Source organism: Cervus elaphus, chromosome 23 (assembly GCF_910594005.1).
Source record: "Cervus elaphus chromosome 23, mCerEla1.1, whole genome shotgun sequence".
Taxonomy (NCBI): domain Eukaryota; kingdom Metazoa; phylum Chordata; class Mammalia; order Artiodactyla; family Cervidae; genus Cervus; species Cervus elaphus.
The window spans coordinates 20,170,832-20,188,955 of record NC_057837.1 but is presented as its reverse complement, the minus strand read 5'-3'; the positions used below and the strand labels follow the sequence as shown (position 1 = coordinate 20,188,955).

Below are 18,124 nucleotides of genomic sequence, written 5' to 3'. Positions count from 1 at the left end.
TTTCAATATGTATTACCTGAAAATATTTGGAAAACTCAGAAAATGAGAGACTAATATAAAACATATTAGAAGTCTAAGAATATTAATGATGTGCTAAAATGCCTTCCATGCACCCTTGATAACATTCTTCCCAGTTTTCTTGTACAACCTGGCATTTGGTGATGTTCTTATAATTTCATAAAAATGAAGTTTTATTTAGTGGGCCAAATTCTTCTCTTTATGCAGCTAAGGATGAAGTACCGGATAGAAACCGTATTCTTGATCATGAAGACTCAGTGTCAAAATCAGAGATTCAAGTGAGGAAACCAAGCTTGCACAAAGGGGAAAGACTTACTGGTAAGTAAAAAAACTATGGAAAACCGTACATTATTTTATATTAAATTGACTAGATGTTTTCATTTTGGTTCATATTATATATTTTTGAACGTGTATTTTATAGAAATGTTATACTTCGACTAAAGTGTGACTACCATGAGATATCTAGAGAAAAAAAGCAGAAATATTGTTAAACTTTGATTGGAATTTCTGTTCTTAAGATTATTTTGTGATTAGAAGATGAATGCCCCAAGGCCCAATAGCAAGTGAATAACTGTCTCTCCAAAGTATAGTGCCTTTCAGCCAGCTCCAGGTAATTATGGATACAGAAGCCCAACAGATGCTTCTATGCATGGCAGAGGCATTTTGCCATAGATACCTTTGCCAAAGCAGTATTTCTGAGATCTGTAAATCAAGCATCTGGTGGGTTCTGGAGGCCCTGTTGGAGGGCCTTTAGGGCCTTAGCTGTGTCCTCACTAAAAGGAAGCAGCTTTTCTGGTAACCCCAGAGATCAGAGTCATTAAGAGCTCCACATGGGGAAATGAGAATGCAGGTGGTCAAAGAGTCCCACTGTTTGCTGGGCCTGTTTTATTTGTTGGAGTTGAATAGTTGGCATTCCTATGCTCTGGAATGAGAAGTCATACCCCTTAGAGATCATGCCCAGGAGCTTCACTAGGTTACCAGGTCATTAACTGGGTATACTAATGGCCCAGCCAAGAGCCACTGGCGGTTCCACAGGGCATCTGGTCCTTGTCTTGGCCCACTAGTCCTCTCTGTGGGAGCAGGTGCTTCAAAGTCATGACCTGTGCACTGATTACTGATACCTGGCAATTTGATGGCTATATGAAGGACATAAGTGCTCATGTAACTAGAGTTATGGAACAGTTTTACCACAATTACTCATTTGCTCAATCCTGTAATGATTCTCAAATGGCTTCAGAATAGATTTGCACACCACTTGATACACAAACCAAATTTTAAAAAGATTTCATGACTTGCTGTTATTCTCCTTCCCATTCCCATCTCAATCCCATGTCCAAGAGTGAGGGTTTATGTTAAATACTATATTGAGAAGTTACCACTTCTATTTTGCCTTCAGTTGTTTCATTTCATAAGTTTGCTTTCTCTTTATATTTGATCTTCTTACCCTTACTGGTTTAATTATGTTTTGAAATACATAGAGCATGAACCTACTTCCAAAAGTTAAAAAGTATATAAAGAGCTATGCTTAGAAGCTTATTATTCCTTCCTCAGTTTTCCCTCTCATCTTATAGGTAACCATGCACAGTGTTTTGTGATAGGTTTCCTGTGTTCCCTGTGTTTTTTCTCTCCATCCTTGTTTTTTCTCATTTCTTTTTTCTTATCCATACTAGTTTTCCTTTTTTTAGTTTTTTTAAACTTAACATTGTTCCTGATGATCCCTTTAAGGAATCCCTTTAAATCAGTATATAGAGATTCATTTCACTCAGATTATAGCACTGCATACAGCTGTACCACAGTATCTACCATCATTTGTATTACTCCATAGTGGATAGCATGTACCCTGGTTTATTGAACTAATGTTCTTTGCTTTAAAATGTATATGGTTTTGAATATTTTGCACTTACAAATATGTTGTATTCAGTAACCATGTACATACTCATTTAGTTCTATGAATTTGTATAAGTCTGAAGTATAAACAGGACTTCCTAGGAGGTGCAGGGGTAAAGAATCCACCTGCCAGTGCAGGAGACGTAAGAGACATGGGTTCAAGCTCTGAGTCAAGCATATCTCCTGGAACTGGAAATGGCTACCTACTCCAGTATCCTTGCCTGAAAATTCCATGGACAGAGGAGCCTGGCAGGCTACAGTCCATGGGGTCCCAAAGAGTTGAACACGACTAACCAACTGGATATACACACTAAGTATAAATAACCTAGGAAAAATAGAGACTTTGTATATGGATGTTTCTATGTATGCATGTATATTACATTGTTTGTTACAGCTTCTTTAAAGTATATTCATTAAAAATGTTCTCACAATTTCTAGTCACATGTTATTTATGGTAATTTACTTATGTGTGCTCAGTTGCTTCAGTTGTGTCAGACTCTGCGATCCTGTGGACTATAGCCTGGCAGATTCCTCCGCCCATGGAATTTTCCAGGCAAGAATACTGGTGTACGGTGCCATTTCCTTCTTGAGGGGATCTTCCTCACCCAGGGATCAAACCGGCATCTCCTGCATCTCAGGCAGATTCTTTTCCACTGAGCCACTGGGGAAGTTCCAAAGTGAAAGTAAAAGTCACTCAGTCATGTCCAGCTCTTTGTGACCCCATGGTCTCCAGGTCAGAATACTGCAGTGGGTAGCCGTTCCCTTCTCCAGGAGATCATCCCAACCTAGGGATCGAACCCAGGTCTCCCACATTGCAGGCAGATTCTTTACCAGCTGAGCCACCAGGGAAGCCCAAGATTACTGGAGTGGGTAGCCTATCCCTTCTCCAGGGAATCTTGCCAACCCAGGAATCAAACTGGGTCTTCTGCACTGCAGGAGGATTCTTTATCAGCTGAGCTGCCAGGGAAGCCTGATTTACTTAATTTTATTTATATGAGAGAAAAATTCACTGTATACTTACTGTAAGTATGAAACCGAGAGATTTTATTGTAGATCTGGTCATAGAAAACACCCTCTTCTAACAACACAAGAGGACTCTACACATGGACATCACCAGATGGTCAACACCAAAATCAGATTGATTATATTCTTTGCAGCCAAAGATGGAGAAACTATATACAGTCAGCAAAAACAAGACTGGGAGCTGACCGTGGCTCAGATCATGAACAGTTTATTGCCAAATTCAGACTTAAATTGAAGAAAGTAGGGAAAACCACTAGACCATTCAGGTATGACCTAAATCAAATCTCTTACAATTATACAGTAGAAGTAAGAAGTAGATTGAAGGGATGAGATCTGATAGACAGAGTGCCTGATGAACTATGGACAGAGGTTCGTAATATTGTACAGCAGACAGGGATCAAGACCATCCCCAAGAAAAAGAAATGCAAAATAGCAAAATGGCTGTCTGAGGAGGCCTTACAAATAGCTGTGAAAAGAAGAGAAGCCAAAAGCAAAGAAGAAAAGGAAAGATATATCCATTTGGATACAGAGTTCCAAAGAATAGCTAGGAGAGATAAGAAAGCCTTCCTCAGTGATCAATGCAAAGAAATAGAGGAAAACAATAGAATGGGAAAGACTAGAGATCTCTTCAAGAAAATTAGAGATACCAAGGGAACATTTCATGCAAAGATGGGCTCAGTAAAGGACAGAAACGATAAGGACCTAACAAAAGCAGAAGATATTAAGAAGAGGGGGCAAGAATACACAGAAGAACTACACAAAAAAGATCTTCATTACTCAGATAATCACAATGGTGTGATCACTCACCTAGAGCCAAACATCCTGGAATGAGAAGTCAGGTGGGCCTTAGGAAGCATCACTGCAAACAAAGCTAGTGGAGGTGATGGAATTCCAGTTGAGTTATTTCAAATCCTAAAAGATGATGCTGTGAAAGTGCTGCACTCAATATGCTAGCAAAGTTGGAAAACACAGCAGTGGCCACAGGACTGGAAAAGGTCAGTTTTCATTCCAATCCCAAAGAAAAGCAATGCCAAAGAATGTTCAAACTACTGCACAATTGTACACTTCTCACACACTAGTAAAGTAATGCTCAAAATCCTCCAAGCCAGGCTTCAACAATATATGAACTGTGAAATTCCAGATATTCAAGTTGGTTTTAGTAAAGGCAGAGGAACCAGAGATCAAATTGCCAACATCCACTGGATCATTGAAAAAGCAAGAAAGTTTCAGAAAAACATATATTTCTGCTTTATTGACTATGCCAAAGCCATTGACTGTGTAGATCAGAACAGACTGTGAAAAGTACTTCAAGAGATGGGCATACCAGACCACCTGACCTGCCTCTTGAGAAACCTGTATGCAGGTCAGGAAGCAACAGTTAGAACTGGATATGGAACAACAGACTGGTTCCAAATAGGGAAAGAAGTACATCAGTTACTCCTTGGAGGGAAAGTTATTACCAGCCTAGACAGCATATTAAAAAGCAGAGACATTATTTTGCCAACAAAAGTCCATCTAGTCAAGGCTATGGTTTTTCCAGTGGTCATGTATGGATGTGAGAGTTGGACTATAAAAAAGCTGAGTGCCGAAGAATTGATGCTTTTGAACTGTAGTGTTGGAGAAGACTCTTGAGAGTCCCTTGGACTGTGAGAAGATCCAACCAGTCCATCCTAAAGATCAGTCCTGATTGTTCATCGGAAGGACTGATGTTGAAGCTGAAACTCCAATATTTTGGCCACCTGATTCAAAGAGCTGACTCATTTGAAAAGACCCTGATCCTGGGAAAGATTGAGGGCAGGAGGTGAAGGGGACGACAGAGGATGAGATGGTTGGATGGCATCACCGACTTGATGGACATGGCTTTGGGTTGACTCTGGGAGTTGGTGATGGACAGGGAGGCCTGGCATGCTGTGGTTCATGGGGTTGCAAAGAGTCAGACACGACTGAGCGACTGAACTGAACAAGGATGTATATTGTCACCCTGCTTATTTAACTTATATGCAGAGTACATCATGAGAAATGCTGGGCTGGTTGAAGCACAAGCTGGAATCAAGATTGCCGGGAGGAATATCAATAACCTCAGATATGCAGATGACACCACCCTTATGGCAGAAAGTGAAGGAGAACTAAAGAGCCTCTTGATGAAAGTGAAAGAGGAGAGTGAAAAAGTTGGCTCAACATTCAGAAAACTAAGATCGTGGCATCCAGTACCACCACTTCATGGCAAATAGATGTGGAAACAGTGGCAGGCTTTATTTTTGGGGGGCTCCAAAATCACTGCAGATGGTAACTGCAGCCATGAAATTAAAAGACGCTTGCTCCTTGGAAGAAAAGCTATGACCAATCTAGACAGCATATCAAAAAGCCAGAGACATCACTTTGTCAACAAAGGTCCATCTAGTTAAGGCTATCGTTTTTCCAGTGGTCATGTATGGATGTGAGAGTTGGACTGTGAAGAAAGCTGAGTGCTGAAGAATTGATGCTTTTGAACTGTGGTGTTGGAGAAGACTCTTGAGGTCCCTTGGACTGCAAGGAGATCCAACCAGTCCATCCTAAAGGAGATCAGTCCTGATTGTTCATTGGAAGGACTGATGTTGAAGCTGAAACTCCAATACTTTGGCCACCTGATGCAAAGAGCTTATTCATTGGAAAAGATCCTGATCCTGGGAAAGATTGAAGGTGGGAGGAGAAGGGGATAACAGAGGATGAGATGGTTGGATGGCATCACCGACTCAATGGAGATGAGTTTGGGTAAACTCCAGGAGTTGGTGATGGACAGGGAGGCCTGGCATGCTGCAGTCCATGGGGTAGCAAAGAGTCGGACACAAATGAGTGACTAAACCAAACTGACGTATCTATGAAGGAATTTAATGAATCTATTTTATGTAGCTCCTGATGATGTGCCTGACAGTGCTCCTGTGCTTCAGCATCAAGATTCAGTGTCAAAACTCCCAGTGCAAGTACAGAAACAGATAACTTCCAGAGGAGGAGGACAAGGTAGTAAGTACAACAGTTATAGATGCCTTTAATTTTTTAAAAAATTAATCTGACCTGATCTTTTTTCTTTAGTTCATGAATATGTGTTTGAGCACATATAGCAATTTTGCACTTCAAATGTGAATAATATAAAAAATTAGAGAACAGGGACCATTTAACATTTGCCTGATATTTCTTGTTATAAGGCTCCATTGTAGAAACACTTCTTGCTTAGTGACCACCAAGGTCCAGTAACTGCTCACTAGTCTTTCAAAAAGATTCTGTACCTGCAGCCATCAGTAAGAGATTAGGGGTCCATAAGCTGGGTGGGTGCCTCAGATGTGTGGCTGTGTTCTTTTGCCACAGGCTCCAGTAGGCATCAGAGAGACCTGTAACTTAAAAGGCAGTGGATTCAAGGGGTCAAGGAAAAGGTTTCCTGTGTGGCCATTTAAAGGGTCTCCAGGCCCTAGTCAGCATACAGGTCTTTTTGATAACCTGGTTGCTGGGTGCTGTCATCAAGATGGCCATGTAGGGGGATGTGTGAGTACCAGTGTCTGAACAGTCCCGCCACTCATCAGGCATCCTTTTTATTTGTAGGGGCTGAGAGCCTGAGAGTGACTAAAACTCAGGCAATTTTTGCCTCCCGAGAGACCTACTCTCCCTTCCGAGTCAGGAATTTCCCATGAGTCGTGGGTCCTTGTTTCTTGTCCTAGTAATGTCCTAGACATGTTGCTACATATGGGTCAAAATGGCATCCAGTGTTGGTTGGGTATACCCTGCCTGGACCAACTAGGAGACATTCCTTACTCTGCGGAAGGCTAGTCCTCCATCTGGGAGTGAGATTTCCTGGTCATGGCCTTGTGGAAGGACATTAAAGGAGTATTGATAAGTATTACAGAAAAGGCAAACAGATCCTGAACATCTGTGTGGACAGGGATGCTGAAAAGGGCATTTGCAATAAGAATTGATTCACACCTATCTTTCTGAACTTGGGCAAGAGCCTCTATGACAGTCACAGTGTCATCAGGTAATGGTGATTCCAAACATTGTACTACACTGTTGAGTGACTGAGGATTGAGTTTCCAAGTACCCAAGGCCTTTTGGGAAGCTCAGATAATGAACCTGGGCTTCCTAAGCACAGCAATAGTGGCAGTTTTCTTGTTGTTTTTGTTTGTTTTTAATTGATGAGTCTGTTAATGCTCTTTTTGAGGGACAAAACTTCTAGCTGGTAGTTTGGTAGGTTTGCTATCTTCCATATGTCCCACTAAATTTGTCTTAACTACAATAATTTTTTTATGGCTTGAATTAGACGCTGTCATGTATGCATATCAACAATATATCTCTAATAATAATCCATTCAGTAGTAGTGCCACAATAATGATATGTTATATCTGTAGTCAAGCTTGGTAGGGGTCTTGGTGGTTGTGGCTTCTGACAGGAAATCAGAGCCTTATCCATTTCTCCTCATTCTCATCCCATGGATTTTGGGGGTCATAGTCAGCTGTGCATCATTATCCCAAAAGTCCAAGATATGCAATTCTTCCCCATGTGTACTTTGAACTTTGATCCTTTCACAGGACCTCATTTCCTCACTTTGTGCATAGGACATTTCATAGTCTTGTTTTTTTTTTAAATCTAAAAAGTTTATGTAAAAATTGGTAGGACTCTATGATTCATTTTAGAATATCCTGGGAGAAGGAGAAGGAACAGAGCTTCTATTAGTTGTAGGAATCATTACCAGGCAGACCTTAGGAAGGGTTGCCATTTGGCCTCTAAAGGACCCCATGGACTGTAGCATGCCAGGCTTCCCTGTCCTTCACCATCTCCCAGAGCTTGAAAGGACATGAGTTACTAGTTTCTAAGTGGAGAACCCATTGATCTCTCCTTTTGCACTCCCATTGTTTAACAAGACCCAGAGGTTTATTTGGAAACCTACCAGATCCTCCAGTTACATGTGCCCAGTTACCATTTTAATGTCACTTTCTGTGATGATCTCTCTTTGTTATTTTGACCGTAGTTACATTTAACCTGCCCAGGAATTTGTCAGTTAACATCTGGATTATGTCACTGACAAATGGATCTAACTTTTCAAGGAGGTTTATTTGAGCTAGATAACCAGCAGGAATGGCACTGATTAACCTACAGTCTTGTTATTAATAACAACCTCATTATCTATCACTGTCACTCTCTCCTTATAGAATCTGGGGACCACCAGTGTAGCTTACAGAAATGCTGTCCTCTCAAAGCTTGGTCTAAACATGTGTTTTGGTCATAGGGAGCCCATCACTGTTGGGCCAAAGCTGTCAGAGTCCAAATAGTTCCCAGATGAGGGAGAAGGATGTAGATTTTCCTCTTAGCCTCCTTGATCAAATTTTCTGCTCTCAGGACACTCTTAAACAGGTCCACCCACACAGTAACACTGCTCTTGCTAACTTTAAGAAAATTACCTCCCTGAAATTGATGGTTATTCCATACTTTGCTTGCTTTAAAATTTCATGAGTTAGTAAAATTATCAGACTAGAAGTAGAAAGTGTTGAAGAAAAAAAAAGTAGGGTAAAAAAGATTCCTACTTCATCATGCAAGTGAACAACCCAAGTCTCTAAGGTCTCTTTATATCATGGACAATGTAATCTCAAAGCATTTTATATTCATTAATTCAATCATGAGTCTCAGTAACTTGCTATATGGTAGGTTCTCCATTGTTGTTGGTGCTGTGTGCTATGCCTAGTCGCTCAGTTGTGTCTGACTCTTTGCAACCCCATGGACTGTAGCCCGCCAGAATGGGGACCTCATTAAAATTGACAACAATTGTTGGGTGCAACTTAGCTTGCAGAGGATGTGACAATTTTTAATACTGTCATCAGAGGACAAGGAGTACCTAGGGATTGCTTCCATAAATTTCCCAGAGTACCTCTGTTAAATCACTAATTTGACCCACCAAGCATTTTGGCAGGGATTCTGGGGCTAAAGAGGACCATCATTACCCCTCTAGCCCAGGAAGCTTGCATAAACACTCTGCTAGCCCTCTCCAAGAGTGCCCCCGGGCATTCCTGTTGCAGCACTTCTTGAGACTCATAGCTGTGGCTAGCAAAGTGCATCGTTGGACCTCAGACTCTTGCAATTGACCAGCTAGTACTCCCCAATAGGCCTTGTAGTCCTCTCTAGTATCTCTCCAAAATGCCCTGGGGGATCTTCATGTTTTTTACTTTTCCAGAAAGACATTATGCTTAATTGGGCCACCCTGCTTGCCACCATTTGTCACTAGAAGAGAGCTATCAGTTGTGAAGGTGAGCTGTAAAGACAATGAACCAAATTGAAAGTAAAAAGCCTTTATTCACTTACTGCAATAATTAAGTGGGAGTCTAAACATGAAAGGGCACGAGTTCTACCGGTGTTCCCACCAGTCTTTTTCCCATGACATCTGGCAAGCATCTGATGTATTGATAATAGGGGAGGGGAATGTCTCATTCTGGGTACAGATATTTGCACCACATCACATCACCTGTACACCATGTATACTACAATTTATATACATATATCATCATATACTATAATTGGTACTATGTTACTTTTTCCAGTGTTACTGAGATATATTTGACATGTACCATTGTGTAAGTTTAAGATATACAGCATAATGATTTGATTTACATATATTGTGGAAGGTACTATACTATTGTTTGAACACTTAGATGATTTTGAATATCTTGTGGTTACAAATAATGCTATAATGACCAACCTTATGCACAAGTATTTTCATTGGTTGGTCTGTACATATATATTATCCTAAAACATAACTAATTTATGAACATTAGAATCTAATATAAACATATTGATACCTGAGAATATTTATAAAGCAGAGACAGCTTCAATAAATACCCATTAAAAATACTCTGTAAATTTTCATATCAGATCTAGTGTTATGATAATTTGCTTAGGACTTTATAAAAATGAGAGAAAATGTTTCTGAGTTTAAAATCTAGAATTTTTACAGTCGAAATTTTTCCTATTAAGAGACTTAATTTATCTGTTTATATAGCTCCTGATAAAGTGCCAAGTGGAAATCTTGTACTTGAACATGAAGATTCAGAGTTAAAAAAAGAAGCACAAGTAAAGAAACAAAGAACTTCCATAGGAGAAAGACTCAAGAGTAAGTATGATAATTAGCAATAATTTTATATAGTTTTAAGTTAAATATGTCAGAAGAGCTTTATTTGGTTCATAAATATGGTTTGAACAAATATTTTGTAGAAATTTAAAACTTTGACATAAAATGTGATAACCCTGACAAAACTATAGAACAAAAGCAAATGTATTATATGTTTTGGTTGCAATTTCTTATCCTAGGATTATTATATGACCACAGTCATGCTCTTATTATTCACCAACGTCAATAACAGACCTCATAAAGAATATGTACTTTTTAGCCAACTCTGGCAGATTATGGACTCAAAGCCCAGTGAATGACTTTGATGTGTAGTAGTGGCCATAGATTGCCATATGCAGAGAGAGATGTTACTGAGGTTTCTAACTGAAACAGTGCTTAGAAATCAGAGGGCTCCATGAAAAGGGTACATAGGGCAGTCAGCTGAAGGGCTTCCAGCAGGTCCTGCCCATCAAGGCCCCAAGCAAACAGGGGTCTTTGTGGGAACCTGATGAGTGCTAGGTGATCCTGTGAGAGTGAGGCTGTGTCTGTGTAGTCCCACCAGTTACTCTGGTGATTTTTATTTTGGAGGCAGAGAGGGTCAATCAAAAGCATGACAGTCATTTTCTCTGGACTATGCCCCTTACAGATCATGCTCAGGAATTTTACTTCAGTTTTGAGTCCTTATACCTTGTTAATAATGGCCTAGTTGCATCCTACTTGTAAGCAAATAGAACATCCTGTTCTTTTTCGGTAGTGCCCTTGTCTGAGCCTACTAGGGTGATTTCACTGAAAGAGTGGAAGGCAGCGCTCCCTCCGGGAGCAGGACTTTTCCCAAGTCTTAACCTATGCATTGATTACAGATAGAGAATTTAGGGAGTCTCATGGGAAGATCTTGGTGGTGCACTATAACCCATACTGTGTATATCAGACTAATCCTGATCATCCACGTGGAGAGTGATGCTGAGAAGGGCATCTGTGATGTCAGCTGCAGTGTACCAAGATTCTTTATCTTGAATGATATCCTCTCTAAGTGTCACAATGTCAGGTACCACTGGTGCCAGAGACAGCTCTAATGCTTTGTGTAGCCCTAATCAATTTAGAGTCTGGGCATCAAAGTTCTTGTACACAGGCCATGTGGAGTTACTGAACGGAGAAATAATTTACAGATAGTGTTGGCCTATGAAAGCTCAACAGTGAGGGTGGTTGCTCCTTTTTTTCCCCAAGGCTGGTAACTTTGTTTTTGGTATACTGAGGTGCTAGTTGACAATAGTTTGGTAGGTCATAATCTTTAACATACTCCATTAAAATACCCTAACCTCAGTAAATCTCATGGCGAGGGTGGGGTGGGGGTTGTGCTGGTTGATATAAAAAGTACATTTCTAACAATAATGTATTCAGTAGTAGAAACCTCAATAATTGGGGTTTGTAGAGGTCCAAAGTGTATTTACTCATAGTTGTGTCTTGAAAAGAGTTGTGGTGGTGAAATAAAACTATACAGAATTATCTGTTTCCTCCTCATCCTTCTATAATGGGCATGGGAATCACAGAAATTTGTTCACCAGTATCCAAAAGGCCCAAGAAATGCAATTTTTCCCCTCCTTACTTGGAACTCTGTAAGGGTATGTCCTCAGGTCCCCGCTGGAGACATAGAGACCTTGTCTAATGTCTAGTTATATTTATTTATGAAAGCCTAGAGGCCTGAGTAAAAGTAGGAAGGATCTGTATTGATGGATCTTACAGGTGCCATTGTTACTAAGTTAAACAAAATTACCTCCTCCATCAATGAATCAAACCACACAATACACATAGTATTTTAACTTGGATCCATAAGCCTTAGTTTTTATACACATGTACATATATTCATACACACATACATATGTGTGCATGTGCACATAAATATGCATATGTTCATGCATACCTATATTCAAGAAATCATGAGGACTCTCAGACACCTTTAGTTTTAGTCTCTCAGGTCTGCTTGCCTTCCTTCATTTCATGTGTGTTTCTTCCATGGTGTTAAACCTGACTCTTAAAACATCAACAAATTTATATATTTGCTCCAATCCTGCAGTGCTTCCACCCCTGTTACAGAATTACTTACCATGTACCAAGAGAAAAGCCTATTAAAAATATTTAGTGATTTGGTTTCTGTCTGTCCCCCATACTCTTGCCCAAGATTGAGGGTATGTTTCGAACACTGTGTTTATGACTAATTGGGATCACTCTTGTTTTTTTTAACCCTTCAGTAGGTTCATTTCATTTGCTTTCAGTTTTCATTTCCTCTTCTTATCCTTGTTGATTTAGTTCTATTTTTGGAATGTATGCAACTCATTGACCTACTTGCCAAAGGTATACTTAAGAGCATCATTTCTTTCCAGTGTATCCCTGTGCATTCCCTAGTCCTCACTCTCTCCCTTTACTCTTTTTTTTTTCCATTTATTTTTATTAGTTGGAGGCTAGTTACTTTACAATATTGTAGTGGTTTTTGCCATACATTGACATGAATCAGCCATGGATTTACATGTGTTCCCCATCCTGAACCCCCCCTCCCACCTCCCTCCCCATCCCATCCCTCTGGGTCATCCCAGTGCACCAGCCCTGAGCACTTGTCTCATGCATCCAACCTGGACTGGCAATCTGTTTCACACTTGATAATATACATGTTTTGATGCTGTTCTCTCAGATCATCCCACCCTTGCCTTCTCCCATAGAGTCCGAAAGTCTGTTCTATACATCTGTGTCTCTTTTTTCTGTCTTGCATATAAATTTATCCTTACCATCTTTCTAAATTCCATATATATGCATTAGTATGCTGTATTGGTGTTTGTCTTTCTGGCTTACTTCACTCTGATAATGGGCTCCAGTTTCATCCATCTCATTAGAACTGATTCAAATGTATTCTTTTTAAGGGCTGAGTCATATTCCATTGTATATATGTACCACAGCTTTCTTATCCATTCATCTGTGGAGGGGCATCTAGGTTGCTTCCATGTCCTGGCTATTATAAACAATGTTTCGATGAACATTGGGGTACACGTGTCTCTTTCAGTTCTGGTTTCCTTGGTGTGTATGCTCTGGAGTGGGATTGCTAGGTCATATGGCAGTTCTATTTCCAGGTTTTTAAGGAATCTCCACACTGTTCTCCATAGCGGCTGTACGAGTGTGCATTCCCACTAACAGTGTAAGAGGGTTCCCTTTTCTCCACACCCTCTCCAGCATTTATTGCTTATAGACTTTTGGATAGCAGCCATCCTGACTGGCGTGTAATGGTACCTCATTATGGTTTTGATTTGCATTTGTCTGATAATGAGTAATGTTGAGCATCTCTTCATGTGTTTGTTAGCCATCTGTATGTCTTCTTTGGAGAAATGTCTGTTTAGTTCTTTGGCCCATTTTTTGATTGGGTCATTTATTTTTCTGGAATTGAGCTGCAGGAGTTCCTTCTATACTTTTGAGATGAATCCTTTGTTTCTTCATTTGCTATTATTTTATCCCATTCTGAAAGCTGTCTTTTCACCTTGCTTGTAGTTTCCTTTGTTGTGCAAAAGCTCTTAAGTTTAATTATGTCCCATTTGTTTATTGTTGCTTTTATTTCCAATATTCTGGGAGGTAGATCATAGAGGATCCTGCTGTGATTTATGTCGAAGAGTGTTTTGCCTATGTTCTCCTCTAGGAGTTTTATAGTTTCTGGTCTTACATTTAGATCTTTAATCCATTTTGAGTTTATTTTTGTGTATGGTGTTAGAAAGTGTTCTAGTTTCATTCTTTTACAAGTGGTTGACCAGTTTTCCCAGCACCACTTGTTAAAGAGATTGTCTTTTCTCCATTGTATATTCTCGAGTCCTTTGTCGAAGATAAGGTGTCCATAGGTACATGGATTTATCTCTGGGCTTTCTATTTTGTTCAATTGATCTATATTTCTGTCTTTGTGCCAATACCATACTGTCTTGATGACTGTGGCTTTGTAGTATAGTCTGAAGTCAGGCAGGTTGATTCCTCCAGTTCCATTCTTCTGTTTCAAGATTGCTTTGGCTATTTGAGGTTTTTTGTGTTTCCATACAAACTGTGAAATTATTTGTTCTAGTTCTGTGAAGAATACTGTTGGTAGCTTGATAGGGATTGCATTGAATCTATAGATTGCTTTGGGTAGTATACTCATTTTCACAATATTGGTTCTTCCAATCCATGAACACAGTATATTTCTCCATCTATTTGTGTCGTCTTTGATTTCTTTCATCAGTGTTTTATAGTTTTCTATGTATAGGTATTTTGTTTCTTTAGGTAGATATACTCCTAAGTATTTTATTCTTTTTGTTGCAGTGGTGAATGGAATTGTTTCCTTAATTTCTCTTTCTGTTTTCTTCATTGTTAGTGTATAGGGATGCAAGGGATTTCTGTGTGTTAATTTTATATCCTGCAACTTTACTATATTCATTGATTAGCTCTAGTAATTTTCTGGTGGAGTCTTTAGGATTTTCTATGCAGAGGATCATGTCATCTGAAAACAGTGAGAGTTTTGATTCTTCTTTTCCTATCTGGATTCCTTTTATTTCTTTTTCTGCTCTGATTGCTGTGGCCAAAACTTCCAAAACTATGTTGAATAGTAGTGGAGAGAGTGGGCACTCTTGTCTTGTTCCTGATTTTAGGGGAAATGCTTTCAATTTTTCACCGTTGAGGATAATGCTTGCTGTGGTTTGTCATATATAGCTTTTATTATGTTGAGGTATGTTTCTTCTATTCCTGCTTTCTGGAGAGTTTTAATCATAAAAGGATGTTGAATTTTTTAAAAGGCTTTTTCTGCATCTATTGAGATAATCATATGGTTTTGTTAATGTGGTGTATTACATTGATTGATCTGTGGATATTAAAGAATCCTTGCATTCCTGGGATAAAGCCCACTTGGTCATGATGTATGATCTTTTTAATACATTGTTGGATTCTGTTTGCTAGGATTTTGTTAAGGATTTTTGCATCTATGTTCATCAGTGATATTGGCCTGCAGTCTTCTTTTTTTGTGGCATCTTTGTCTGGTTTTGGAATTAGGGTGATGGTGGCCTCATAGAATGTGTTTGGAAGTTTACCTTCTTTTGCAATTTTCTGGAAGAGTTTGAGTAAGATAGTGTTAGCTCTTCTCTAAATTTTTGGTAGAATTCAGCTGTGAAGCCATCTGGTCCTGGGCTTTTGTTTGCTGGAAGATTTCTGATTATAGTTTCGATTTCCGTGCTTGTGATGGGTCTGTTAAGATCTTCTATTTCTTCCTGGTTCAGTTTTGGAAAGTTATACTTTTCTAAGAATTTGTCCATTTCTTCCAAGTTGTCCATTTTATTGGCATAGAGCTGCTGGTAGTAGTCTCTTATGATCCTTTGTATTTCAGTGTTGTCTGTTGTGATCTCTCTATTTTCATTTCTAATTTTATTGATTTGGTTCTTCTCCCTTTGTTTCTTAATGATTCTGGCTAATGGTTTGTCAATTTTGTTTATCTTTTCAAAAAACCAGCTTTTAGCTTTGTTGATTTTTGCTATGGTCTCTTTAGTTTCTTTTGCATTTATTTCTGCCCTAATTTTTAAGATTTCTTTCCTTCTACTAACCCTGGGGTTCTTCATTTCTTCCTTCTCTAGTTGCTTTAGGTGTAGAGTTAGGTTATTTATTTGACTTTTTTCTTGTCTCTTGAGGTAAGCTTGTATTGCTATGAACCTTCCCTTTAGCACTGCTTTTACAGTCCTATAGGTTTTGGGTTGTTGTGTTTTCATTTTCATTCGTTTCTATGCATATTTTGCTTTCTTTTTTGATTTCTTCTATGATTTGTTGGTTATTCAGAAGCGTGTTATTTAGCCTCCATATGTTGGAATTTTTAATAGTTTTTCTCCTGTAATTGAGATCTACTCTTACTGCATTGTGGTCAGAAAAGATGACTGGAATGATTTCAATTTTTTGAATTTACGAAGGCTAGATTTATGGCCCAGGATATGATCTATTTTGGAGAAGGTTCCGTGTGCACTTGAGAAAAAGGTGAAGTTGATTGTTTTGGGGTGAAATGCCCTATAGATATCAGTTAGGTCTAGCTGGTCCATTGTGTCATTTAAAGTTTGTGTTTCCTTGTTAATTTTCGATTTAGTTGATCTATCCATACATGTGAGTGGGTATTAAAGTCTTCCACTATTATTGTTTCATTGTTAATTTCCCCTTTCATACTCGTTAGCATTTGCCTTACATATTGTGGTGCTCCTATGTTGGGTGCATATATATTTATAATTGTTATATCTTCTTCTTGGATTGATCCTAAGATCATTATGTAGTGTCCTTCTTTGTCTCTTTTCACAGCCTTTATCTTAAAGTTTATTTTATCTAATATGAGTATTGCGACTCCTGCTTTCTTTTGGTCTCCATTTGCATGAAATATTTTTTTCCAGCCCTTCACTTTCAGCCTGTATGTGTCCCTTGTTTTGAGGTGGGTCTCTTGTAGACAGGTCTTGTTTTTGTATCCATTCAGCCAGTCTTTGTCTTTTGGTGGGGGCATTCAACCCATTTACATTTAAGGTAATTATTGATAGGTGTGGTCCCGTTGCCATTTACTTTGTTGTTTTGGGTTCGCATTTATACAACCTTTCTATGTTTCCTGTCTAGAGGCGATCCTTTAGCATTTGTTGAAGAGCTGGTTTGGTGGTGCTGAATTCTCTCAGCTTTTACTTGTCTGTAAAGCTTTTGAATTCTCCTTCATATCTGAATGAGATCCTTGCTGGGTACAGTAATCTAGGTTGTAGGTTTCTCTTTCATTACTTTAAGTATGTCCTGCCATTCCCTTCTGGCCTGGAGGGTTTCTATTGATAGATCAGCTGTTATCCTTATGGGAATCCCTTTGTGTGTTATTTGTTGTTTCTCCCTTGCTGCTTTTAATATTTGTTCTTTGTGTTTGATCTTTGTTAATTTTATTAACATGTGTCTTGGGGTGTTTCACCTTGGGTTTATCCTGTGTGGGACTCTCTGGGTTTCTTGGACCTGTGTGACTTTCTTCCCCATTTTAGGGAAGTTTTCAGCTATTATCTCCTCGAGTATTTTCACATGGCCTTTCTTTTTGTCTTCTTCTTCTGGGACTCCTATGATTCGAATGTTGGGGTGTTTCACATTGTCCCAGAGGTCCCTGAGGTTGTCCTCATTTCTTTTGATTCTTTTTTCTTTTTTCCTCTCTGCTTCATTTATTTCCACCATTTTATCTTCTACCTCACTTATCTTCTGCCTCCTTTATTCTACTGTTGGTTCCCTCCAGAGTGTTTTTAATCTCATTTACTGCATTATTCATTTTTAATTGACTCTTTTTTATTTCTTCTAGGTCCTTGTTAAACATTTCTTGCATCTTCTCAATCCTTGTCTCCAGGCTATTTATCTGTAACTCCATTTTGTTTTCAAGATTTTGGATCATTTTTATCATCATTATTCTAAATTCTTTTTCAGGTAGATTCCCTATCTCCTCCTCTTTTGTTTGGCTTGGTGGGCATTTTTCATGTTCCTTTACCTGCTGGGTATTTCTCTGCCTTTTCATCTTATTTAGATTGCTGTGTTTGGGGTGGCCTTTCTGTCTGTATTCTGGTGGTCTGTGGTTCCTTTTTAATGTGGAGGTTTCTCCCAGTGGGTGGGGTTGGATGATTGACTTGTCAAGGTTTCCTGGTTAGGGAAGCTTGCGTCGGTGTTCTAGTCAGTGTTCTAGTGCACAGAGCTTGATTTTTTCTCTCTGGAGTGCAATGGAGTGTCCAGTAGTGAGTTTTGAGATGGGTCTATGTGTTTGGTGTGACTTTGGGAAGCCTGTATGTTGACGCTCAGGGCTGTGTTCCTGTGGTGCTGGCAAATTTGTTTGGTATGTCTTGCTCTGGAACTTATTGGTTCTTGGGTGGTGGTTGGTTTCAGTGTAGGTATGGAGGCTTTTGGATGATCTCTTATTACTTAATGTTCCCTGTAGTCAGGAGTTCTCTGGTGTTCTCAAGTTTAGGGCATTAAGTCTCCTGCCTCTGGATTTCAGTCTTATTCTTCCAGTAGCCTCAAGACTTCTCCAACTATACAGCACTGATAATAAAACTTCTAGGT

General features: G+C 39.2%; 1 protein-coding gene across 1 annotated transcript in view; it reads left to right on the top strand.

The window, feature by feature from the left end:
• LOC122681830 (coiled-coil domain-containing protein 7-like) overlaps nucleotides 1-18,124 on the top strand; it is a 136,968-nt gene that overhangs the window by 30,658 nt on the left and 88,186 nt on the right. The window contains exons 6-8 of the mRNA XM_043884334.1: nucleotides 226-336; nucleotides 5,818-5,925; nucleotides 9,941-10,051. Of these exons, the coding sequence (XP_043740269.1) occupies nucleotides 226-336; nucleotides 5,818-5,925; nucleotides 9,941-10,051 (330 nt within the window). The remainder of the gene's footprint in view (nucleotides 1-225; nucleotides 337-5,817; nucleotides 5,926-9,940; nucleotides 10,052-18,124) is intronic.